General features: G+C 37.7%; 1 protein-coding gene across 1 annotated transcript; it reads left to right on the top strand.

Moving 5' to 3' along the window:
• The first annotated feature begins 35 nt into the window (after positions 1 to 35).
• LOC138695223 (tetra-peptide repeat homeobox protein 1-like) lies at positions 36 to 26,869 on the top strand. The gene is made up of 4 exons (XM_069819682.1): positions 36 to 436; positions 2,313 to 2,495; positions 23,842 to 24,526; positions 26,785 to 26,869. The coding sequence occupies exons 1-4, from the start codon at positions 277 to 279 to the stop codon at positions 26,867 to 26,869; spliced, it is 1,113 nt and encodes a 370-aa protein (XP_069675783.1). The 5' UTR covers positions 36 to 276.

Here is a 26,869-nt window from a genome sequence, read left to right as displayed (position 1 = left end):
CCTTCATAATGCTTTAGACTCAATAAGGGGGGCAAAGACTAATTGGGATTTCCCGGTCTCTGATCGGGTCAAAAACCCTGATGGAACTGATATTTAACCCTTGTGGTGAATTTCGGTGAAGTCCGGAGGGCCTAATTAGTCAAATCCACTCTCCTCACCTCCACGCTGGGGCCCCCTGGGATCTTTTAAGATGCGAAAGAGAGAGTGGTGTGCGGAAAGCAATGGGAAGCTTCCGCATTTATTTATCCCAAGAAGAATAGTATTACAAATAACTGCATGATGAGTTTTTCTCCCGTAAAAAATTCCGGACGTAAACTATCCCCCCAATCGGATGTCCGGGTGGGGGATACAGGAGAAGGACGATTCATGCCAGAACACGAAAAAGAAGAAAGAAGACTGACGACTGCAACTGGAACAGGAGCTACTCTGCAGCCAGGTAAGTTGGAAAATTTGAAGAAAGCAATAAGAACAAACAGAGTGGATGTGATGGGAATATCAGGAGGGAGGTGGGAAAATAGTGGGGAGTTGCAAAAGGAGGCTAGCAATAGCGAAGGAAGCTTTTAATAGAAAAAGGAACATCTTCTGCGGACCTTTGGGAAAAGAACTAAGAAAGATAGTAAAGTGCTTCGTATGGAGTTTAGCATTTTGTAGAGCAGAAATATGGACATTACGACGAAGTGAAGAGAAGAGAATAAAAGGATTTGAAATGTAGATATGGAGAAGAATGGAACATGAGAATTGGACAGACAGAATAAGAAATGAAGCTGTGTTGGAAAGAGAGGGTGAAGAAAGAATGATGTTGAAAATGATCAGGAAGGGGAAAAGGAATTGGTTGGGTCATTGGCTGAGAAGACACTGCCTACTGAAGGATGCAATGGAAGGAAAGGAGAAAGGGAGAAGAGTTGGGGGCAGAAAAAGATCTGAGATGATAGACGAGAATAAGATATATGGATCATATGAGGAAACAAACAGGCAGGCAGAAAATAGGAAAGATTGGAGAACGCTGGGTTTGCAGTGGAAAACCTGGACTTGGGAGAACAATGAATGAATGAATGAATGAATGAATGACTGAATGACTGAATGTATTTTTTGTTACGGTTAAAGACCGCAGATTATGTAGAGGAAGCTATTGCATATCTGGCGAGGATAAAGCAATTTTGTGCATTAATCAATGCAATTGCCCACTTTCTACTGTACTATTTCATCTTCAAGTTTTTTTTATTGTAAAAATCGGAGATATGCTTCCCCTTTACCATTTTTGATATCTTCATTCGATTTTGGTATGCCTTTTTTTCTCTTTTGCCTATAATTTTTAGGGCACTAAATTCAAATGCAGCCTTTTTTAAATATATGTAAAGTTATTTCATTCTTCTTCTATGTTTCCTGAAATTTTGATTTGTTGAAGGTGTTCCTTTATTCTACATTCATAAAGCCATTGAATACTACTATCTCTCAATAAATCTATTTTAAATATAGACCTAAGCCTATTATTTTCTTGCTTGAAATTTTTATTCTTTCTTTTATTCCATGGTTATGGTATTCTAATAGGGGATACAACTAAATGATAATCCGTGTCTAATTCTTATATTTCAAAGTGTTTAATATACACAATTGAATGCTTTGTTGACGTGAAGACACTTCGAGATATACGAGTAGCTTCTAGCCACATAACTTATCCTTTTCATTTGGAAATTTGAGAACTGTAACATAACACTCTCACTTATAGCACTCTGGTAATTGCTGGTACACAATCACACAACATTTAGGAGCCATCTGTGAATAAAAGAATATGGATAAATTAATTTCATTTTAAATGAAAGTCTAAACTTCCATCATTTCAGTTCCCTGAATGTATTTTTCTTTTAGGTTATACTGTACCTATACTAGAAGTAACCGTTACTATGCGATTCATCTTTTGATTCCTTTTCAGACTTCACTTTTATGATTCACTTATTTTTAATAGTTTGGAGACGTACAAGTTACCATACTACTGTCCGCCCGAGTGGTTATTTCGCAGGGTCGTCCAAACAGGGGAAATCACATAGCAGTTAGGCCTACTTACTTAACCGTGCCCTTTCTTTTAAATTATTTTAAACAGTTGTATAATACTACGTAAATTTCCAATTCTGTACAGCAAATATTTGCAGAGAAGAGTATCCACTAGTTCTTACAGAGAGGACAGGAGAAACGTTTGGGGCAAACCGGGATGCGACATAAGCATTCGGCTGGACAGTAGCTACCCATTTTTCCTCTTCGTAGTTACCAATCAGTGTATTACGAAGATTTTAACCAAGAATTACACTTCCTTTTAGATCGACAAGAAGAAAATGACAAGATGGAAACGCCGATGATGGTGGAGGCTTCGAGCAGCGACCAACAGCGGGCATTTAACAACTGGAATGCGGAGTGGGAGAAGAGAGTCAGGCAGGGGGACCTGCAGAATCTGAAGAATTTGGAGGCTGGACTTCATTATTTCCAATTCGATAGCCGGGAAGGTACAGTAACTGTTTACATCCCGAAGTATACAGTTGCTTTCAGCTATGCACAAGCAGCTCGTGGATACCCAGAGTAGCGCAATCAGCTAATCGGCCGCCATTGTTATTCCATTTCAACACTCTTGGGATAGGAATATTTAAAGTAAAGCTCAATTTAGGCAGTGTCCGTGGCCCTTAAAATTAAGAGTAGGTTATTTGATTCTGACTTAGACTATATTATTTCATTCCTATACAACTGTAGCATATACGACAAATAGCGAGCGCTGCGCTGGAATTGCAATGACTGATTTGTCGGTTTTCCGGCGCAAAGGATTGTGGTACTCTGGATATCTACGGACTCTGTGCACAAGTTCAGGAGACTTGAATTCTTATTAGTAGCGAATATGGCATTTATCCAGAGATGTCATGTAACCAGTTCTCACTAGTCGCCCAATTCACTTGTTGAATTAGTCACAATTCGTAGAATCTATTCTTAAATGTTTGAAGTTTAAAATACATTAGGTTCTTGAGAGAAAGCAAGAACATTAAACATTTTAACATGAAATTCTCTAGCTTTTTAATATGACAGTAAATATAATCGTATCATATTTTTAAATCGTTGTTTCTTAACCAAGTGTGCAGACAGTCAGAGGAGGAATACAATATCGACAGCCCATTTAGAAAGGAAAACAACTCAAAATTTAAAGTTTTGAGAAACCTGAATTTTGAAGCTTCATGTTATTGTGAAAAATCATCAAAGGATTGTTGAACTTAATCCAAATTGAAATCATGGAAATAGGCCTACGTAGATAAATTAACATGGAACAACCTAAAGCTTAGTATTCATATCATGAAATAATGTTATTTAATTACTCTGTCTATTTAGAATCCCCTATAGAAGATTTCACTTTAAGAAAAAAGCATTGAACATATGGGGCTATTCCATCAAATGACCAGTTGCCATAGAAACGTCTACCTATCACATAGCTTGTACAATGTACAGAGCGATCCAAAAGTAGCGCACATCTTAATAGGTTTCTATGGATGAATAAATGGGTAGACCTTATTATAACAATTTTTTTGGTATACCGTCTGTATTTATGTCCTAATACGTTCACATATATTTATAAAGATGAATTTGTTACATTTACTTACATCAGGTTTAACTTAAGTTACATCATTTTTCACAACATATGCTGAAAATTGCAGCCCCGTTCAGTAACGCATGTATAGCTCGCGCAAGGAACGATTACCGAAAAGCAATGGTGGCGTTGCTGTCTGTTTTGACGTGTGTATGTAGGCACGCCGAGGGGGCGAGAAATGCTGGCCGATTGAAGTACTGTCTCTTCCAACAAGATGAACATATGAGGACACAGTTGTGGAAATGAAGAACGTAGCAAGAGAAAAATTTGAAGCTAATTAAACGCGTAACATATGTTTATGAATGAAATAATAATACCGTGCGATACAAGTCACGTATTCACATGCAACGGAACAAACTAAAGTCGTGATGTAACTATCATAACGCAAGACTCATTCTATAGATGTAATTTCTCTTCCGACTGTACTCTTGAATATCATTTAATCTATCTCATGACCTTTCCTGTCCGCCGCTCTTCCTTATCGCATTGTTTCATTCGCATTCCTTCCTTCGGTATTCTCTACTTGCGAGACCTATACCACGGTAGGTAGGCTATAACACGGTACTCGCCACGCGCAGACTACGAGGCAAGCCCCGCCCTTCTCTACGTCATCCGCTGTACAAAGTGTGAAAGCTTACGCGCCACAGACATGCATTAAAAACGGAGGAAAACAGTAACACTATAATATATGCATACACGCAGCAAAATACAATGAGCACTATTACTTAAAACATTGGCGTCTGGCTACGGAAATCTCCATAGTTAGGTGGCCAGCTGTAGGTGTCGGGGGCCACGGAGATTTCTGGTTTTACGTAAGGGTTTGTTTTGTCATATGTCAACTTTTGTAGATTAAGTCACAGGCTTTTAATTGTCGTAACATATTATTGAATAGGAAGTTTCTTATTACCTTTGGATCCTTCTCCCCTCCTTCCCCTAAAAATTTATAGCGTACAGACACATTCACAAACCGTCAATAAAATTTCAGTTGAAACTGTCCCTGAATGAGGAAATTATTCTTTAGAGAAGCCGTCTAAGAGTATGGACATGCAATTCTGGAAAATTAGTAAAACACGGCATTCTCGTGAGAATGGTAAGTGAGGTCATAACAACGTATATGTAACATGGAAATATACTCATATGCTACTGAAGGAAAGAGATTAGAAATAGACACGATATACACTTTCTGGAACCGAACTTCTATCTACGGCATTTTCTTGAAAGAAAGACAAGGGTTTACGGTACAATAAGAAGCAACAGAGAGCTTCCGAAGTCTTTCGTTGAAGATTAAAATAATTTAACAGTAGAAGAGAGCGTATTATATAGGGAGGATGGCGTCTTCTTTAGATTTCGAAATACGAAAGAAGAGAGGAGTTAGGATGGCCAGCACTTTGTACTTGGTGACACTAGGAAGAAAGGAAAATGCTAGAGGAGGCTGTGTGAAAGCTCTCTTGCATCATTCAATAGAACAAATATGTACACAGAGTAAGTCAATATCTGTTCTACTATTCAATTCTGAGAAAAACTATAAAATGGAGCAGAAAAGTTGTGTTGTGATTCCTAAACTGTGCTTTAGGATCTATAAATTAAAAACTCTGACATGAAGCTGTTATATAAGAATAGGTCTATCTTGCTGGAAACAGCTAGCTACTGACGGAAATGATTTAATCTAGATGTCATAAGATACTTGTAGTTGTCTCTCTTCAGTTCCTCAAACACACCTCGAACACTCTTTATAAAAATCAAAAATCCTTTCTGAAATGGCAAAATAACTTTCTTACCACTACACGCATTAAGTTGAACAATTGAAATAATTAATCTAAAACTTGATCCTGTTTTTCAGTTTCTATGCCGTAGATGATCTTTAAATTATATTTAGTGGCTGGCTAGAGTTCAACACATCGAATCCATCATTAACACATTTTATGAATTCTGATACATGCTTTTCTTCGGGAATAAGGTGCAAAATGGTTTTGGATATTGTATTAGAAAGAACTTCTGCGACCTTTCTTACATTTTGCTTCTCCATTCCACACAGAGTTAAATGGTCATTTTGTATCTTGTATGTGTATTTCAGATCTCTTTTGTTGTAATTCAGAAGTTTTAAAAATGTATTCTCATTCACAAATTTCAAAACCACTATCAAGAAGATCGTTTCTTAAGAATTTCAGCGCATGTGGCACATCACAAAAAGCCCATATACTTATTTCAGGAACGTTAGTATTCTGAAATTGGGTTTTATTTTGGACACGACCCAACTTTAACAGAATCCACATATTACGTGGCCCCATATCATTTACGAATCCTCTCATCCTTAGGCCTATATTCTTCAATTCATATACAGCAGTATGAAGAATGGCAGGGGTTACTGCGCTGTCGGATCGTAAAATATTATCTATAAGAATGCGTATCATCATTTCCCACGGGGCGTGAAACGCTTCTGTCAAGTACGCTTTCGTAAGCCACTATCCATGTGAACGCGGTGTAGTAAGCTTGCCGGTGACGTCAAAAGCTCACGATTCGGTCGTGACGGGATCAAACATGTTTGATTTTCAGTCGTAAGCCGCCTGGCTTTAGTGAAGCAAGATGTCTTGTTAGCTTTGTTTTTAGATTTAGTAAGAGTGATACAATACAATTTTTGGAACTATAGGTATCAAATAAAACATGTTCTGTACAATCCAACATTGGGCGAGTATCGGGATCGTGATAAACAAGCAGCAGCGGATAAACGAATGTCTGCTACCCTAAATATACCAACATTTGGACCGAAGGAATTTATAATGAAATTTAAAAACTTGAAAAGTTTTTTGCCAGGAAATGAGGAAAATTTCTGAGAGTGAGAGATCAGAAAAGTCTACCGATGAGATCTACAAACCTAAAGCTGCCTGGTTAATGAAAATAAACTATTTCAAGTGACATTCTAGTTCTGTTTTGGCAGTTATTGTTTGTTTCATACAGTTTTTGTGTCATATTTTGTTATAAGAAGTCGAACTCGCTCAAACAAATCTTCAAATTGTACCTCTGTCATTCTTAACGAATTTTTGAAATCCTCAGGATGATTTTTAAGTTCTCCTTCAATAAATCTTCAAGCTCCCAAAGCTTTGCGTTGTAGTGTCCACTGCCTAACCCACCATCTCCTTCTCTTGTGTTTTCTTCTTTGCAAGAAACGATTTCATTCGCTGAAACTGAACATATAACCCAGCCGTCGGCAATTTTGTACTCGCGATGACATCACTGGACGCAAGCCGCAGTACGTAAGATGTAATATTAGTCGAGGAGTATAGAGCACTCCGTTCGGATCCCAGTGGCGGACTCTCAACCCAATCATCTGACGTAGACTACACAATATTGTTTTATAGATGAACAGATTGTATTGTATTTCACCTTTATGTTTGCTGTGCTACAACAACCTAGGAAAATACTTCACAAATTGCCACTCTTAATACAACTCGTAAATTTTCGTCTGCTAGTCACGATCTTTGTTTAGATTTTACAAGTTTTCGTTCAGAAAAAAATTGTTCGGAAATATATCGAATGTAGAGACAAACATAGCGGCTATGTAGGGTCGCGGCAGGTGACCTATGATAATACTATAGATATTTTCTATGGAGAGCATTTTAAATAATTCTAAGCCAGTCTGGTGTGTTATACAATGACAACGTTTAATGTCCTCACTTATTTCCAGCTCTCTTAATATCACGTTAGTCCACCTAGTAGACTTTTTTAAAGTCGTATTTCGAGTCCCGTATGTTACTATAGATACTAATTACTTTCTGTTCAGATTCGTTTCTTCTATATATTTTCTTCATGCTTGGCATAACTTTTCTCTTATTGTATTTCCTTCGAGTGTAATGACATCGAGCAAATATTCGTATACAGAGAGATAATTCGTAACTCCACGGATGAACATTACCATTTATACTGCATCAATATCTGTGTTTTCACCTGAAACGAGAGATTAGACCACTGTTCATGCATCTTTGATTTTATTTCTCGTTCAGCTAGTGTTTCAATATCCCTTATCCTCCTTTGTAATGTCTGTGTGGATAATTTCATACTGTTAAAAACATCAGATTATTCGGGACAAATAATGTTAGCAACTTTATTCTGACATGTTTTAATGAATTGTCTTTTATTTTAGCACTTCAATGATTTTGCGATTTGTATGTATGTATTGCGAGTAATTTTACGGCTGTCGCCGTCTCCCGCTTCTCAACTTCCAGGTACTCCGGTTTTGACAATCGCCCATTTGTAGACCCCTGCAGACCATATCCTCCTGAACCTCCTCGCTCCATTTCTTCATTGGCCTTCCTCTTCTCTTTTTTTCCGGGGGAGTCCAGTTGAAGACCTTATTAGGCCAGCGGTCGGCTGACATTCTCTGGAGATGCCCATACCATATCAGGCGTTTAGTTTCCACTGATTGTAAGATATCTCCTGATACCTGCATTATATTTCGGACATCCTGATTCCTAATGTGGTCCATCCTCGAAACTTGACAACTACGGCGCCAGTAATCCATTTTTAGAGCCAACAATTTCTTCTTCATCCTGTCTCTCATTTCCCAAGTTTCAGATCCATAGGTACATATACTTTCTATTATAGTTTTATATATACTTGTCTTAGTTTTCCTTGTTACCTTGTCATTCCACAGGAGTGTATTTAATTGTCTTATGGCCCGCTTTCCTTGGCCAATCTTATTATTATCTTCATCACTTTTGGCCTGACTGTTGAGGGTAACACCCAAATATTTGAATGATTCAGAATTTTCTATTTGTGTATCCCCAGTATCTAAATTTACCTTGCTGCGACTACCCACAACCATGTATTTTATTTTCTTGAAATTAATTGATAGCTCCCCTTCCTTATTTTGCAATTTCCAAAGCAATAATATAACTTGCATGGAGTTCCCTTTGACTCAGTTTGTTCCATCATAATTTAATACTGGAACTGTTATTTGAATTTCGTTCTTCTATATTTTAATTGCTTGACTCCGTCTAGCCCTACGAAAAGAAAATTATTTTTATACTTATTTTCTACTGCATACATTTCCGTTTACAATTACATTGGATATGTTCATGCTTACCTATGATTTCGTGATAATCTTATGACGTGTCGTAATGTCGCTAGATGTTTGATTTTTAAGTGTCTATTATAATTTTAGAATAGAAGAGGCGTCTACATTGCCACCATATGCACACCTACTGTTCCTCCCATTCTTCCTTAAACACACGTTTCCGAACAGACGTTGAAGGTTTTGAGAAAGAAACAATCTAATATAATCAGGTATCCATTGATAAATGTCTGTGTACTGGAGTTGTAGGGGAGTTGATTGGAAGGGAGAGAGTGAAGCAAAGACAGTTTACTGCGCTGCCCCTTCGACAGCACTATTGCTAATGATCACGATGACATTTTCTCCGATCCCTGCCATACATTCTTCAGCAACTAACCATGGCTACGTCTCGACTGACTACTTTGTCCTTCCGTGTGAACGGACCACGCTTTCCAGCAAGAAGGAACTGGCGTGGAGCAATCACGATATTTTTAAATTGACGCGAGCGTTCCACGCCCCGTGGGTACACAAGCCTGCTAAACAGTCAAATGTATTGTCGTAAGAAATGCTATGCTGCACTTGCATTTATTATTATTATTATTATTATTATTATTATTATTATTATTATTATTATTATTATTATTATGTCTTTTTCCATGTCAATCGTATTATTTATATTATATTTTAAGATCTCAAAACTAAAAGAGATCAAACCTACATGCATTTTATGGTGAAGAGATGCCTTTGTAATGTTCGAGGAGAAGGTAATGGATATTTAAGTTGTCTTTTAAAATCATAGGCGTTTTAGACAGAGCTCGTAACGTGACTGCTACAGCAACATCTTCAACTTTTTCCCCCTTCAAGTTACTGCTCTTCTAGTTATTAACACGGATTTTTTTGAGGACTGAAAATGGAGGATAATTTAATACTTTCATTTTCACAAGTCTTAATACGGGCTTCTAAGTGCATATTTTCATGTTTTAATTCCTTCAAAGTTTCTTCTAGCTCTGTAATTTGGTCCGAAAGCATCTCATTTTCGGATTTCAACAATTTTTTTTTTCAAAATATCAATTTTTTCGTGTCAGAGATACTAGGATTAGTGAACACTTGTTCATTTCCATTATTAATTGCAGGACAATAATTTTCTCCCGTGTTCGAGACGCTGGAATCCAACACATTTTCTAGGATCTTTTTGTTATTTCTCCTCTCCATGCGTTGGGTCCGGCGTTCTGAAGGATCATTATTTGATTCGGGATTAGAATTCGGTATAGGCCTAGCTCATTCACGTAATATCCATTTATGTTTCAAAGTTGGAAGCTCCGTTTTAAGATCCCTTTCATAATAATTTTCACCAAAATGATAAGATCAGACTGTTGCGTTTTCTTCATTGAAAGAATCTTCCCTTTTACACAAATATGCCCATCTTTTCCTACGCACATCTTATTTAGGGAATCTGTGGAAAGTGATACTCGCGCGGGCAGAAATCCTTGTTGTAGGCTGTTTGAGCAGGTAGCAATAGCGCATACAAAAGGCATTTTTTCTTGTTTTGTTTTCGCAATAGCTACTTTCAATAGTACGTCATAATGTTAGTCCTTAGAACTAGACCAATTAAATTTATATTTCAGTTATGCAATATACGGTCGTAGGACATATTTTGACTGAGAAAGATAGCATAAACATTATTTATATTAACATTTTCCAGAAATTATTATTAAACAAATGACCTTATGATGAAACTTACTTGTATGTACAGAATGAAGTAGCTCTATTAAACCTAACACAAAAATATGTACAATCACTATTTACAAACACAAAAAACAAACAATTTTCACTCAAACCCTCAAACTACTGTAAGACTGGTAATCCCCGCCACTTGGAGTGTACAGTACGATTATTTAGTCCTGACAGTCGCCGGAGATGTGCGCCTAGATCAGGCGAATCCATTTAGTTACGCCAAGGGGTGTATGGGTTATTCATTCGCTTGCCTTCGAAGCGATCGGGATGTCATGCGTGCGGTGGAGCGGCATGTTTCCAGTACAATTAAGCTGTACTGCATTCCTTTACCGACCGCTCGCCCTTATCTCTACTCCGGAACTTTTCCCCTCTTTCGCGTCGCTGAGCTGTCAGGACTAAATAAGCGGTCTGTACAACGGCTGACGCCAGAGACAGAGTTTGCTACCGCGCATCCAGTTCATGACATGTACCGTGTTATACTTACAGTGGCATGTACGAACTCTTTTTACCATGTTTGCGGCCACTTTTTTGAGCACGCGTACACTGATGTTGTTAATCTCCGTTGTTATGGTACTCTTTAGTTCCTCCAGAGTGTGCGGTCTGTTTTTGTATACCCTTCCTTTAAGATAACCCCACATAAAGAAATCTGGGGACGTCAAATAGGAGGTCATGGACGCTACAATCCTCGAAAAATGATACGCTCACCCAAAAGCTCGCGCAAAAACTGCATGGTTTCATTAGATGTGTGACATATGGCACTGTCCTGCTGGAACCAACAATCACATTCATCACTGTCAAGAAGCGCAATAAACTGTATAATGATATCTATGTACACAACACTGGGCACTGTAGTTTCAAAGAAAGTGGAGCCCACTATACGACGACGTGAAACGGCACACTACACTCCAATTTCTTTAGAGTGTAAGGGGGTTTCATGGAACACATGTGGATTTTCGGTGGACCAAATTCGAGAGTTTTGACTGTTCATGTAACCACTAAGGTGAAACCACGCCTCACCTGTGAAGAACACACGGTCAAGCTCTGCAATTCCATGGTTGTCAACTAATGACCGCAACCATGTAAGCTACAGTACACTACGCGATTTTGTTTATTAGGCTCCTTGAATTCTTGAACACTGCGTACATGATAAGCACGAAAATGTAACCGCTTCATCGCTCTCTGAGCACTTCCACATGAACTCTAAGAGTGGAGCTCAGAGTCTCCGCGAACGTTTTGAAGGCGAACTTTCCATCACATTTCTCACCTCAGCCAGTTTAGCAGGAGTTAAAATGGCCGGTCTCCCGGTTCTCTTCTTGTCTGCAACTGATCCACATTCCCTGAAACTGACGATTACTCTCGTTATGGTCGAATTGTTGGGCACTACCACATCCGGATAATTCCTGCGAAATTCGTCTACAACACGTGTACAAGGACGACTGGAAAAATAATGTTCAACAACGAAACCTCGTTGCTCTTTGGAAAACGACATGTTTGCCGAGCAATAAACAAAGAACTATTGCAAGCGTCAGTGTATACATACACATCGCAATGACGACAAGGTTTGTTGCTGTTAATACCCATGATGCGGTAGCCGATAGCACTTTCCAACTGCATTACTCAATATAGACACCATAATTTTAATGTGAGCGACTTTTGGAGCGCTCGTATTAGGCAAGACCCATAGGCCTATAATCAATGCTTTTTTCTTAATGTGAAATCCTCTATAATTACTTTCTTCTCACAAGATCTGGGAGTTATCTTCGGCATGGAGTTCCACCTCCTTGGCCACCAAATATCTTCATTGAGTCATTCCACTTCAAACAGGACAAATATAAAGGAAATTTAACCTTGATGTTTTTTTATTTCTGTCAAATTTTTTGTTCGATTGAAGGAACAAAAATAAAATTTAAGGGATACAGGGTTACATACAATCTGTGAAATCATATCTTTGTAATTTCTCAGTCGTAGATTGGCTGTTAATTTCGCAATGTTTCCACCATCAATTAACAACTTTATATTCTCATGATGACCACACACATACAGACTGAATGAGTACTACTAGCTCCAGGAAGCACACATTGTTTTGGTCTTAGTTCCGCAAATTTTTAAAAACTAATTTGTATGTCTGAATATTTAACCTTAAAAGCTCAAAATGTTTCTTTTAAATCTGATAACAATAATCTTTTCTGTTTCTGTACTTTGTGGCCGTCTTCTTTTACAGAAACGAAGTTTTACTTTCTCGCCATGATGCGACTTATATCATTATTAGTGTAATGGTCAATTAAGTACTTTTTCCACTATGGATGTGTCTAAAGTTTATCCAATTCTAGATTCTGGATTTGAGAGAATTCCCCTCTCTGCAGCTAAGTTTTTTGCAACACTGATCATGTGATTAGATGCATCACAGTGTTCCCTAATTTTACTGTATGACCACTCTTCAAATATATAGTATTGACAGAAGTCAATAGTGTTTCCGAAACACTCTGGTAGCTTATTAATTATGTCACCGCTACTCTTCTCATCTGGTGTTGTTTCTACTTCCTTTTTTCTCAACGCGAAAAATCTTTTCCTTATGTGTCTGTTTTATTTTCTGATATTTCTGTTAGGGATAATTCTTCTGTGATAATTTCTTCTTCTTAATTGATGTCTCACCCTTGACATCAAACTTTCATTAAAATTATCAATGTCCGTCACTGACACCTCTGACACCTCTGAATTATTTATCAATTTCCGAATTGCCTGTTGTTTCTTCTTCAATGTTCTGGACACTAGAACCGCCTAAGATATCAACACTGCTGGTTTGAACAGCACTTGATTCACTAATATTTGACATTAACAAAATTTTCTTACGACAATTTTCACAAATCCTAAGATTGTACGACAACTTAATGTGTTGCATTTTCAATTTTTAAGCATGTTGGAAGTCACGCACCTTAATTTCCCTTTCTTAAACCTACGACTATGATTGCTTATTTTGAAAGGATTAAAACACTGATCATGTCTAGGTTCTGTTATTACTCATTGTGATTAGCCTACACACTAATTGCACCAACTAAAAACAATAACAGAAACTACGCCACACACACTCGCGGTAATACTGTAGTACAGTGTTATTAATGCCCTAACGTTTGAAAATCTCGGAACAAACTGAAGAGAATTCATTCCGCCTTGGACCTGGATTAGGTATGGTATTGTATATCCCAGCCAATCTTCTCCAGACATAAACAAAGAGGACTGACAGTCGCCAGTGTGATGTCGCATGCCAGACTTCAGCCAACAGTTAACAGTGTGCCGCTACAAGGGATTAAGAGCGCAACAGAGCTCTATGCGCGTATTTATTTAGTATTTTTTTACTCTGTCATTTATTGCTTTTCCACTATGAAATTTTGGTCTACTTACACATAATTAAATGGAGAACATGCTGATAATTTAAAAATGGTATTCTAAGTTTGCTAACATTATGAACAACAAAATTAACCTATATAATAATTATGGCATAAAGTACTGTGAATACATAAAAATGGAAAGTGATTATGCACAGGCTAAAAGCCTGATATTTAACCTTCCAAATGAAACTAACCTCGATTTCATACGATACACGTAATGGGAGAAACGAATGTTTGTATATGCCAATGTGTACAATTTTTCAATAATTTTGATGCTGTATAGATCTCAAAATAACCAGAACTGGGGCCAAGAAAAATAATATGGGTCTCTTATTTTTACCCTTAGAAAGCATACAAGAAGTTTCAAACAATTCTAAAAATATGAGATCAAAAATTTGTCCGGTCTGACGTGGAATGACTCCATTGCATATAAAGCCGACACCTTTACATTTATACTTTGCTCCAAAACATGACGCCCTTCCTTCACACCTTTCACCACTTAACTGTAGAAACGAGCAAGGGGTAAAATTTACAAGCGTCTAGCTGTAGCAAACAGGAGTCTCAATTTCTGCGTGTCTGATGGGTCGGGAGAGATTGGTCGAGATCGGTCGTCTGCCGTTGTAAGAGCCATCTCGTGTATGTGTATATATACGCGTATTAGACTGTGGTCTATATCGTGTAGGCCAATGCCATCATCCTGGCGGCAGCCTTCGAAATCTCATAGAATTGTCTGTGTTTTTTCTGTAATTTGTTAAATTTGTTTCTCTATTTATTTGTGCTATTTAGATGTGTATTGATATAATGTAACTGGTAATAACCATACTTTTTATGTAAGTTTTGTGGTTCCTCAGTTTTCTTATAAACGTAATGTACAAACTCATAAGAAAGTAAAGCATGTTGTGAAAGTAAGCAAGTCCTTCAAGTGCGATTATTATGACGCGCAGTTCAATCATGTGAAGAATCTTAAAAGGCATGAAAAAAAAAAAAAAAAAAAAAAAAACATAATATTGTATATAATAGGTTTAAAAGTGACAAAATCTTTAAATGTGAAATGTGTGATGCTCAGTAATCAAGAAAACAAACTCTGAAATAACACGAAAGTCAGGTGCATCAGTTAGAAGCAGTGACGCGTAAGAATGTATCAAAACATCATTGCTCTCTTTGTTCATATGAAACAACCAAATATGAATGATTCAAACATTATAATGAAATTCATAATATATCACAACTAAATCGGAAACATTTCTAAACTTAGAAGAAGTTCATAAATGGAAGAAAAACACAGAAGTGGAGACCAGAGAAAACTTTATATACAGTAAGTTAGAGCGTGTCAGAAAACAGCAAGTAACATTAAGCATCACTATTTTTCCTGTTACCACAGTTGAGTATTACATGCCTACGTGAAACAGACAAAGGCATATATACAAATACAGGGCAGCAAAAATTAATGCTTTTTGTCCAGCCAGTATGAAAATAAGAGAGTTGGAAGTTATAATTTACGGACACACATGTTGGGCATGGAAGTGACCTTGGCCATTTGTTTCTCTCTTCTTCTCAGCGCCTGGAAACAGCCAGTAAGATAGCTAACAAGATACCATTTGACACCATATTGAATGAGATACGAGACTCTGTCACAGAATCCAGTTTAGAAACAGTACATCTCTTAACTAAAAAGGACTGTATAATACTGAGAAAGCCTTCAATCTTTCGGAAGAGGGGATGCGTAATGCTGGATACAGGAAGTTACAGAAAGCAGTGATCAGTGTATTCTGTATTATAAGTAGGGAAAGGAAGTTCATGTATTTGCATATTTATTCTCTATCATTGTTTGAATATGCTGAAAGATTATCTACATGAATCACACATTTCTGAATACAATTATATTACTTTTATTGTGCATTAATGTGCATATTTTGCCTCTATTTATAAAAGCATCATATTTTAACATTTATGCAGGGAACCTGCTTATTATGTATGTTTATTTGTCTTTCCCTCATTTTTAAAAGTATGTAACCTTGTAAACACGACTAATTTATGTTTATGAATTTTGAACATAACGATGGCGCCCCCATAGGGAGCCTCTTGAGTTAGCAATTAGCATTCCTTTACTGCAGTCTTGAGCAGATTTCGATAGAACAATATCCAGTTTAACATCAGTTCCAAAAAAATGTAGGAGATAAAGTGAATGAGAAAACAGCAAATATTCTTTCCAAAAACCCTGGATATTATCAACTTAAAGAAATTCAAGATATTCTCGAAGGAAAAACACCCCAAAAACCAACAAAATGTTCTGTAGAACAGCTCACAGCTTTTGTGCAAGCCCTTCTTACTTCTTGTGACGTAGAACGAAATTTATCGCGCTACAAAGCTATGCTTAGAGACAACAGGCAAAGAATGACAACAGAAAACATACGACACTGCTTAGTGTAACAGCATAAATGGAACATTCAGCAATGAGGCTAGCATTTCAAAATCCATAGACTAAACGTAAGTTACCTATACCTTATTATTCTGTTAAAATAATCTCAGACTGATAATGAATACTTTGTAGCATATTTATCAACAATTTTTACGGCATAAATGCATACATATTCTTCACATTTTTAGGGCATGAACTTCCTTTCCCTGATTATAAGCCACAAGGAACTGCTCCTGACATGACAGCACATTTTTTGAAAGAAGAAGATTTTGTTCTTATAATACAAAGCCCAGGGAGAAATTTTAAAAACATATGGCTCAGAGAAAGTAATAATTGAGGGCTTTGCCGGAAGAAAGGCGGATAGACCTATATGCCCTTCTTCGGAAAAACGGTTTAAAATGTAGTGAATAATTCGCTAATTATAATAGCGGAATTTTGTTTTGATTGTACTGTACATACCTGCAGGAAAGGGCTGCATGCGTGTATAACATTTTATTCAGGTGCGTTTTAAAATCTTAGATTGCATGTATCTCATTTAGCCATATTGACGTATACGCCCTTTTTCCGGCAAACCCCTCAATTATTGATGGTAGGCCCTACCCATGGTATGGGTGATTATGGATTTCAACTTATCGCAATAATGACAGTTGATGAAATGAATCAGGGATTTCCAGGGACTTTCTTAATATCTAATAGGACAGATGAAAATGTGCTATCTTTTGTTTTTTAATTGTGTTAAACAAGAAATTGGTATCCTGGCCACAAAATCTTCATGAGTGACATGAAAGAAGAATTTTATAAAGGTTTACGAAAATGTCCAGCTTTGGCATCAAATTTTTTGGATTAGGACTCTAAATTATACCGGGAAGCTAGAAGGCGAATGAAGAACTTCCAAGTGCCTGGGCAATAGGTATTACTCCAGTGCGAGCGAGAAGTTTCTCCGCAGTGCTTCTGTAGCCACGGTGCAGCCGAGAATCCACCAGGCAGAGAATTCAAGTGGCAGCACTGGCCGCTAAGCATATGATTGACTGGGGATGTGAGGTTGTCAAACCGGAATTAATGGGAAAATGTCAACTTTCTACAAGATTACGTATCAGCTGTCTACAGGATTACTACAACTAATGGAGCTGCGGAGGGACTTTTGGATCGCACTGTATAAAGCTTGGGTAACTGCGATGGGCCCTCCCGATAAACGCTTGTTTTACACCTGGCACATCGAAAAAGTATGGAGTAAGAACATTAGGAATAAAATAAACGATTTAACCTAGCAGGCAGTAACATACAAGTATTTACGAGTTCTTCACACAGAAAATGACGAGAACACTTATGCTAAACTTTTGGTAGGAATCCTTCAGTATTTAACAGGTGATACTGAATTATCATTATTTTTTTAATATTTTACTACTACTGCATGAAGAACGTAGTGTGTTGGGCCTGCTGCCGTAGGAAATAATTGTGGTATAGATATTAATATGCACATAGAACGGATGCAACGTAGTGCTCTAAAGCACATATACCTGCACTGTAAAAAAAACAAGAAGACTAGACAAAGACATATCAACTCTCATAAAATTAACCAGAGATAGACTATTCAACAGACTGACCGTTTTGAACAAAAGAGAAATACAAAAACAAATCTGATATGAGCAAGCCAATCCGCAAAGAAGTTCTAAATATTTCTCTGTCACTTTTGCAAAGAAAGGAAACAGATCAATAAAATATATGTACAGTTCATGTTTCTTTAGTGTTGTTGTTTGTTTGTTATTTAGTAATATTGTATTTGTTAAATTCGTTTCTTCATAAGACAGTTTATTCATTTTATCCTAACATTATCTATGGGTGGCAAGATTTATATACAGTGATGTACAGTTCAGCAGTGTAAAGTGAAAAACTGGTATCTACACATTCATTTGTAGATTGGATTTAAATGGTGAGTGACCTATATGGTATTTCATAACATACTATTAATGATGTTCTTATATTAATTATTTATGTTGGATTTAATCAATTTTTTGTGGGGATATTCATATTATGTTAGTACAATATAGGAACCTTACATGCAGGAAACAAGCATCGAACCAAAATCACACATGCGCGACTGATTTCACTCGACCCAACAGTACAATCGTTAATGTTTTATTGTGCAATCATTACTTATTAATTATAAATAAGATACATTTTAGAAGTGTAGGTCTAAAAGCAATTGGCGTACAAATGTATGTAACACTTATTAGACCACTACACCTATTCATTTCAAGAGAAACACAATATCTGAGACTTAGAATAAATCGACGCCTAATGTCAAAGGACACTAACTCCAAAATCACAACTTTACAGGGGAGGCAAAAAACAGTTTAATTGTGTACATTTTATTGTTACTGCTTTAATTTAAGAGATATGTTGATAAAATTTGAATCATATATACTGTATATATATCAAATATAAACCTAAAGACAATACAATACAGTACATATTTTCTAGAAATATTTTAGTATTGTCTTAAAAATTAACACATTTTGGAGATAGTGTTCTTTGTTACTAACGAAGCTTTCAATTTAGTAGACAGTGTTAAAAATAAATGCCAAAATATTGAATTTAAACATTTTAATAAAAAATTATAGCTATTTGACAATGCAAATTAATAAATTTAATTATTGTGGTGAGCAGCAAATATCAATTTCTTCTTCTTCATAAAGGAATATTATCTAAACTTAGAACATATCAGTAAGATTATAAAAATACCAGTTAATATTATTTACGCAGCATAAAAGCATAATATTACCATTATTAGATCAATTTATACTATTATCTGAAATAATAATTTTAACAGTGCATTTATAAAATAATAAAAGAGCAAAGTTATCTTCATTTTTACATTGCATTTTAGAACATCAGTGTTTTTAAATATTGCTAATGTTACTTTAATATACCACAGCTGATGAGGGTTTGGACGAAAAAGTTATTCAATTAATGATCAATTTATTTAAAAAATAATGAATTCTACAAATTCAGTTCATTTAAAAGTCTGTCTGCACGTAATGAAAAGAAAACACACTTAACTCAGAATTTGTGCCCTAAATGACATTGAATAAAATTATAATATGAATATATTATATTATATTTGATTCAGTATTTTATGTTTTGAATAGTATCAATATCTACACCTCTCATATAAAAATTTGAAATTTCCTCTTAATTTTATAATCACTCATTGCTCTTCATTTTGAGTACTGTATCTTATATTACGATTTCCTGTTCTCCATTTTTAAACTATTGTAAAAGAATTGGTAATTTCCTGGTAAAATATTCTGTTTACACAGTTGCAATAGATTTTTAATTTTCTAATCTTGTATATTTTTAGTGCTCCTTGATGCTTTGGTTTAAGCTGACGATTATCCAGCCTAAATCCAAGTGTAATCTTGCTTTGTACATTGAATTTTTGGAATTCTTCATCATACTTGTATTTAAATAATAAGTGTTCACTGTTACTTTTCCGATACTGGAACCACACTATATCCAGCCATCTTACAATGTTTCCGTTAGTGTCAACTTTCTTGTTCTTTATTAATGTCTTCTGAATTTCTCTTACATAATTAAATCACTCTGTTTCACTTATATTTTTGATACAGCTTAAAGTATAGTGTATCACCCTGATGGATCAAATATTTCTGTATGTTTGGTTGTTTTTTTTTCAATGTTCGCGTGGACTGTGTCCATTTGTGAATGTCCTGGTTAAAAAAAATATGTTCAATTTGAGGTATGTCAAAAACATTCGCAGCGTAGAGGAGCATGGTTGATATAAGCACATTCCTCCACAAGTATCGAACATGAAATAGAACCTTTTACCATTCTGCAGTTTTTTCATTTGAGCAAAGAGACGTGATGGTACTACTGCAGCTTCCCTTTCTGCAATTATCTCGTTTCATATAAAATTTTGTGCTGTTCTGTTGGCTACAGCATACACGGTCAAATTATATAGGCCTACAGCTAATCTACGTTTATAAAACACTCATTCCATTTTAAAACTTGGATTGTAGCGCACAGCTTCGAAATAAAATTAAAAAAAGTAAAGAACGTTCACTGATGCCATAATTTTGTAATTTTCTTTTACTTGAGCTGCTTCCTTTCTTTCAATGTGGGACTGACGAACTGCCTCCGTTTCTATCTTCTTAAGTTCAGACATGTGATCATATTTATAACATTTATTGCATTGATGCTTTCTGGGATTATGAAAAGCTATATTAAAATTATTTTTGAAAATATGACGTTAATATGAAAGGTTTTCTGTCTGAACATTAGCATTCCTGAGTTTCCCTCCCCCCAACATTTGGGCTCATCATTGATCCGGATGCACCGCAACCTTAGGCTTACTGTGCTACCTATGTTTTATCATTTAATACCAATTCATCAACCCTGTTACCTTGATTAAGGTGTACAGTCCAGATATAGAACGTTTATTACAAACTGTAAACTTCTTACAAACTGAATTGATTTAAGAATGCGTGTTCTATTAATAAAAAAATTATCAAATCTTTAACAATAAACAGTATGGTGATTGTATTACATTCTTGGTTGTATGTTCTGAGGAAGTATCACCAATAAAATCTTAGAAATGTTAAATAATTTAGAGACAAAGAACACTATCTCAACTCAGTGTTCTTCTAGTTTATATTTTATTATTGTCAAAGAAAACTAAGTCTAGATAGTGTTGTTTAACACTCAGCATCTGTCTAAATTAACACAACACTATCTTAAAAAACAAAAAACAAAAAAAAAAAACAAAAAAAACTATTACTTGTAGAGACATATTACTTTCACACTATTATAAAGGCTACTTTGTACAACATGATAATACAAATAATTCAGAAAGTCGATTTTTGGCGATAGTGTCCTTTGACACTAAGCCGTCGAAATGTCAAAGTGTTTTGTAACTAATTCTATAAGTGAAATGAATTACTTTATAATCGAAATTGAAACGTTTATCTCTCTTCAATAGCACAGAGCATACAGCTGATCGCGAAGCCCGACCTCTCTATGACGTCGCATGGAATGTTTGAGAGCGACATTTCTATTTGTCTCCGAATCACACATTAGTCGGTGGTAGCCAATAAGAACTCGACATACAATATAGCTAGCTACACCTGAAAATTTCTACTCCTCACAGCGCGACCGATCTCGACCGATCTCATCCGACCCAAATTAGACGTCTCTTGTATGCTACAGATAGACACTTATATAAAATTTAGCTGAGTTGCCAATTCCTGAAGTCATTATCACATTGTATTTATGCCACACGCCTAAGGGTTAAGAAGATAGGGATTTACGAGGGTTTACAATTCTAGGAAGAAAGACCGTCATATATTTTGGTGCAAGGTATACCCTCACCATTATTACAATCTAAAAAGCGTCACATTCCAGTACAGTGCCCCGAAAACTTACATAGTGCGAACACTGGGTGAAAGATTAAGTAACAAAGTTTACTCCGAAGACCGTTTAATTGCACAACTAGACAGTATTGCACAACACAGCATGACCTAATAGTCTATTGTAATGTAACGTTTATTGTTATAATTGTAACTAACAATAAAATTATAAAAATGGATAAGCAATAAAGAAAACTGGTAATGTTTTAGGCCCATATTCGAAAAATTCTGGGTTAAAACTCCGTGCCCAGCCAACTTGACTCATGTTTCTCATGGTTTCCCTCAGTCACGAAGGCATATACTGGATTGGAAATTTGCATATCATGATTCATAACACCCTTAATCACCAATATCATGAACATTAAAATAAAATCTAAATCAATTACATGAACACAAGCCATTTATAACACACGACAATAAAAACAGAGTCAGAACAAAAGTCCATGGCCTACAGATATACCCAAAGATCCTACACACGTGATACCATCATAGATGTTAGTGTGTATGAATAAACTTATCAAAAGAGATGCCAACTGAGAATAAGTGAAACAGGAGAAGGTGGTTATGGGATTTTTAAGTCAGGTAGGATAAATTTAATTTTACACAAAATGAATAACACGACCTCAGAATAGCTCGAAATTAACATAGGAGTGAAACGGATTTGCGGTGTTTCTCTTTTTCTGTTTATAATGCACACCAAAAAATTATTCAGGAATGGAGAGCCATGCGATATAAAGAGTTGGAGATAAACAGATATTTAAGAATATGTTAATTAATATTTGTGGATAACCTAGTTTTAATAGCACCTACAGAAAATGATCTACAATACTCAGTACATTAGTAAAATATCATTGCAAAATATAACATGGAAATAATACAGAAAAAGAAAGTTTCGCCTTCTGGAGAAAATAGCTTGTCCCTAGTAAAATATGTTTGGAAGACAAAATTTTAGAAAGAGCAAATGATATTACATATATTGGCTACAAATTAACATTTGATAATTATTTAGAATAATGAGCAAAACTGTAAAACACTCCAAGACTATGTAAATGATCAATAGAGTAATGAAACCTTCCCTGGTACAGAAAAGCACTAGAATACGACTTCAACAAACCCTGTACTCTGTTATGGCAGTTCTTTTTATTTTATTGAGTTATTTTACGACGTTGTATCAACATCTCACGTTACTTAGCGTCTGAATGAAATGGAGGTGATAATCCAGGTGAAATGAGTCCGGGGTCCAGCACCGAAAGTTACCCAGCATTTGCTCTTATTCCCTTAAGAGAAAACTCCGGAAATACCTCAACCAGGTAACTTGCCCCGATCGGGATTCGAACTCGGACCACTTGATTTCGCGACCAAACGAGGTGACCGTTACTCCACAGGAATGGACTTATGGTAGTGAGGCAAATATATTAAGGGGAAAGAACAGCTAATGAAATAAGATTTATGCGAAGAACAGTATTATATAAAAATGAGACCATAAGCGCAGCGATGAAGTAATAGAAGAACTCGGCCTGTAATCAATACTCAATTTCATATAAAATATGAGAACAATTGCATGAGACGTTTGCGATGTATGAGATCCCACAGAATCCCAAAAGCTATGCTTCACTATCTATCTTAGGGGAAAAGATTTCTGGGAAGCCCCATAAAGAGTTTGAGAGAAAATTACTCTTTATTATGAGATCTAATAGACCACATGACCTAAAACTTGTATGGATGATGATGAAGTCAGGTAGATAGATGTCTTTGGAAATGGTTCTTGTTGCGCAGTAGTGCAATGGAACAAATGCATAGTGCGATTGTTTTGGTTTTGCCAATCCACATTGCATATGCAAGGAATTTCCGCCATCGAGTACAGTTAAGAGAAAAATATTATGTGCTGACAATTAAGATTATTATTGTTTTTACCATGTATGCTAATTTGGAGCTTTATGCCATGAAGTCCTGAAAATATGCTGCATAGCATGCTCAATAGTTAATATACACAGGAACGCCTGAAATATGAAAATAAAGGTACAGTTAATTTTGTATATTCGTTACTACTGTCGTTCAAAACATGTACAAAATGATTTTGTATGACTTGAAAATGGAGAGTAAATTATGCAGTTGAATACGTATCCTCGCCTTACTACTAGGTCTATGTCATTCACTGAAAGCAAGTGAAGGCAGTGACACATGCATAACAATCAAGTTTATTTTGCTTCTTGCAGACTTACCAGGATACATGGAAGACAAGCCAGGTACAATACCACAAACCACGCCAGCTACCATGACAGAACCAATCCCAGCTCACATGTTAGATCCCATGCCACCACCCGTGCCACATTCCGTGCCACCACCCGTGCCTCCTCCCGTGCCACCACACGTGCCATCACCCGTGCCATCACCCGTGCCAGCACCATCATTACAGAACCCACCAGAAGAAGAAGATGACAATAGAACGAAGAGTTGCTGCTGGCGTTTTTTAAGGTATTTATTTTGTGGGCTACTTCCCATGTCGAATCGCAGGCCACCATCCATGCCAGCGCCTATGTCATCTCCCATGATAGATTCAATGCCAGCTCTCATGCAAGATACCATATCAGTACCTATTCCAGAAACCATGTCAACTCCCATGCCAGAACCAATCCCAGACCCCATGCGAGCTTCAATGCAAGATATCATTCCAGCTCCCATGTCAAGTCACATACTAGATCCCGTGCCAGCCCCCATGCCAACTGGAATGCCAGCTCCCACGCCAAGAGCAATGAGCCTCTGGTCTCGTTTAAGATATAGGTTTCGTGGGCCAGCTCCCATTTCATTTGACATGCCATTTCGCAGGCCAGCCCGCATGCCATCTCCCATGCCAGATCGCATGCCACCACCATATTCCAATTACCTACCAGCAGAAGATAGGCACCGAAGAAGGAATGCCTGGTGGTCTTGTTTAAGATATATATTTTTTGGGCCACGTCCCGTACTAGATGACGAGACATATTACACGCCGGCACCAATGCCAACTTCTGTGACAGCATCCTTGCCAGATCCCTTGCCAGTACCCAGACCAGCACCAATTCCAGATGATATGCCAGGATCCATGACAGCTCCCATGCCAGATCCAATACCACTACCAGTGCAAGATTCCATATCAGTGCCTATGCCAGGTCCTATGCCATTACCCATGCCAGCTTCCATGCCAGCAGAAGATAGGCAACGAAGAAGGAATGCCTGGTGGTCTTGTTTAAGATATATATTTTTTGGGCCACGTCCCGTACTAGATGACGAGACATATTACACGCCGGCACCTATGCCAACTTCTGTGACAGCATCCTTGCCAGATCCCATGACAGTACCCAGACCAGAACCAATTCCAGATGATATGCCAGGACCCATGACAGCTCCCATGCCAGATCCAATACCACTACCAGTGCAAGATTCCATGTCGGCGCCTATGCCAGGTCCTATGCCATTACCCATGCCAGCTTCCATGCCAGCAGAAGGTAGGCACCGAAGAAGGAATGCCTGGTGGTCTTGTTTAAGATATATATTTTTTGGGCCACGTCCCGTACTAGATGACGAGACGTATTACACGCCGGCACCTATGCCAACTTCTGTGACAGCATCCTTGCCAGATCCCATGCCAGTACTCAGACCAGCACCAATTCCAGATGATATGCCAGGACCCATGACAGCTCCCATGCCAGATCCAATACCACTACCAGTGCAAGATTCCATGTCAGCGCCTATGCCAGGTCCTATGCCATTATCCATGCCAGCTTCCATTCCAGCAGAAGGTAGGCACCGAATAAGGAATGCCTGGTGGTCTTGTTTAAGATATATATTTTTTGGCCCACGTCCCGTATTAGATGACGAGACATATTACACGCCGGCACCTATGCCAACTTCTGTGACATCATCCTTGCCAGATCCCATGCCAGTACCCAGACCAGCACCAATTCCAGATGATATGCCAGGACCCATGACAGCTCCCATGCCAGATCCAATACCACTACCAGAGCAAGATTCCATGTCAGCGCCTATGCCAGGTCCTATGTCATTACCCATGCCAGCTTCCATGCCAGCAGAAGGTAGGCACCGAAGAAGGAATGCCTGGTGGTCTTGTTTAAGATATATATTTTTTGGGCCACGTCCCGTACTAGATGACGAGACATATTACACGCCGGCACCAATGCCAACTTCTGTGACAGCATCCTTGCCAGATCCCATGACAGTACCCAGACCAGCACCAATTCCAGATGATGTGCCAGGACCCATGACAGCTCCCATGCCAGATCCAATACCACTACCAGTGCAAGATTCCATGTCAGCGCCTATGCCAGGTCCTATGCCATTACCCATGCCAGCTTCCATGCCAGCAGAAGGTAGGCACCGAAGAAGGAATGCCTGGTGGTCTTGTTTAAGATATATATTTTTTGGGCCACGTCCCGTACTAGATGACGAGACATATTACACGCCGGCACCAATGCCAACTTCTGTGACAGCATCCTTGCCAGATCCCATGACAGTACCCAGACCAGCACCAATTCCAGATGATGTGCCAGGACCCATGACAGCTCCCATGCCAGATCCAATACCACTACCAGTGCAAGATTCCATGTCAGCGCCTATGCCAGGTCCTATGCCATTACCCATGCCAGCTTCCATGCCAGCAGAAGGTAGGCACCGAATAAGGAATGCCTGGTGGTCTTGTTTAAGATATATATTTTTTGGGCCACGTCCCGTACTAGATGACGAGACATATTACACGCCGGCACCTATGCCAACTTCTGTGACAGCATCCTTGTCAGATCCCATGACAGTACCCAGACCAGCACCAATTCCAGATGATATGCCAGGACCCATGACAGCTCCCATGCCAGATCCAATACCACTACCAGTGCAAGATTCCATTTCAGCGCCTATGCCAGGTCCTATGCCATTACCCATGCCAGCTTCCATGCCAGCAGAATTTAGGCACCGAAGAAGGAATGCCTGGTGGTCTTGTTTAAGATATATATTTTTTGGGCCACGTCCCGTACTAGATGACGAGACATATTACACGCCGGCACCTATGCCAACTTCTGTGACATCATCCTTGCCAGATCCCGTGCCAGTACCCAGACCAGCAGCCATTCCAGATGATATGCCAGGACCCATGACAGCTCCCATGCCAGATCCAATACCACTACCAGTGCAAGATTCCATGTCAGCGCCTATGCCAGGATCCATGCTAGATCCCATGCTGGTTCCCATGTCTGA

Source organism: Periplaneta americana, chromosome 2 (assembly GCF_040183065.1).
Source record: "Periplaneta americana isolate PAMFEO1 chromosome 2, P.americana_PAMFEO1_priV1, whole genome shotgun sequence".
Classification (NCBI taxonomy): Eukaryota; Metazoa; Arthropoda; class Insecta; order Blattodea; family Blattidae; genus Periplaneta; species Periplaneta americana.
The sequence above is the reverse complement of the archived record's forward strand: the minus strand, read 5'-3'. Positions and strand labels throughout refer to the sequence as shown.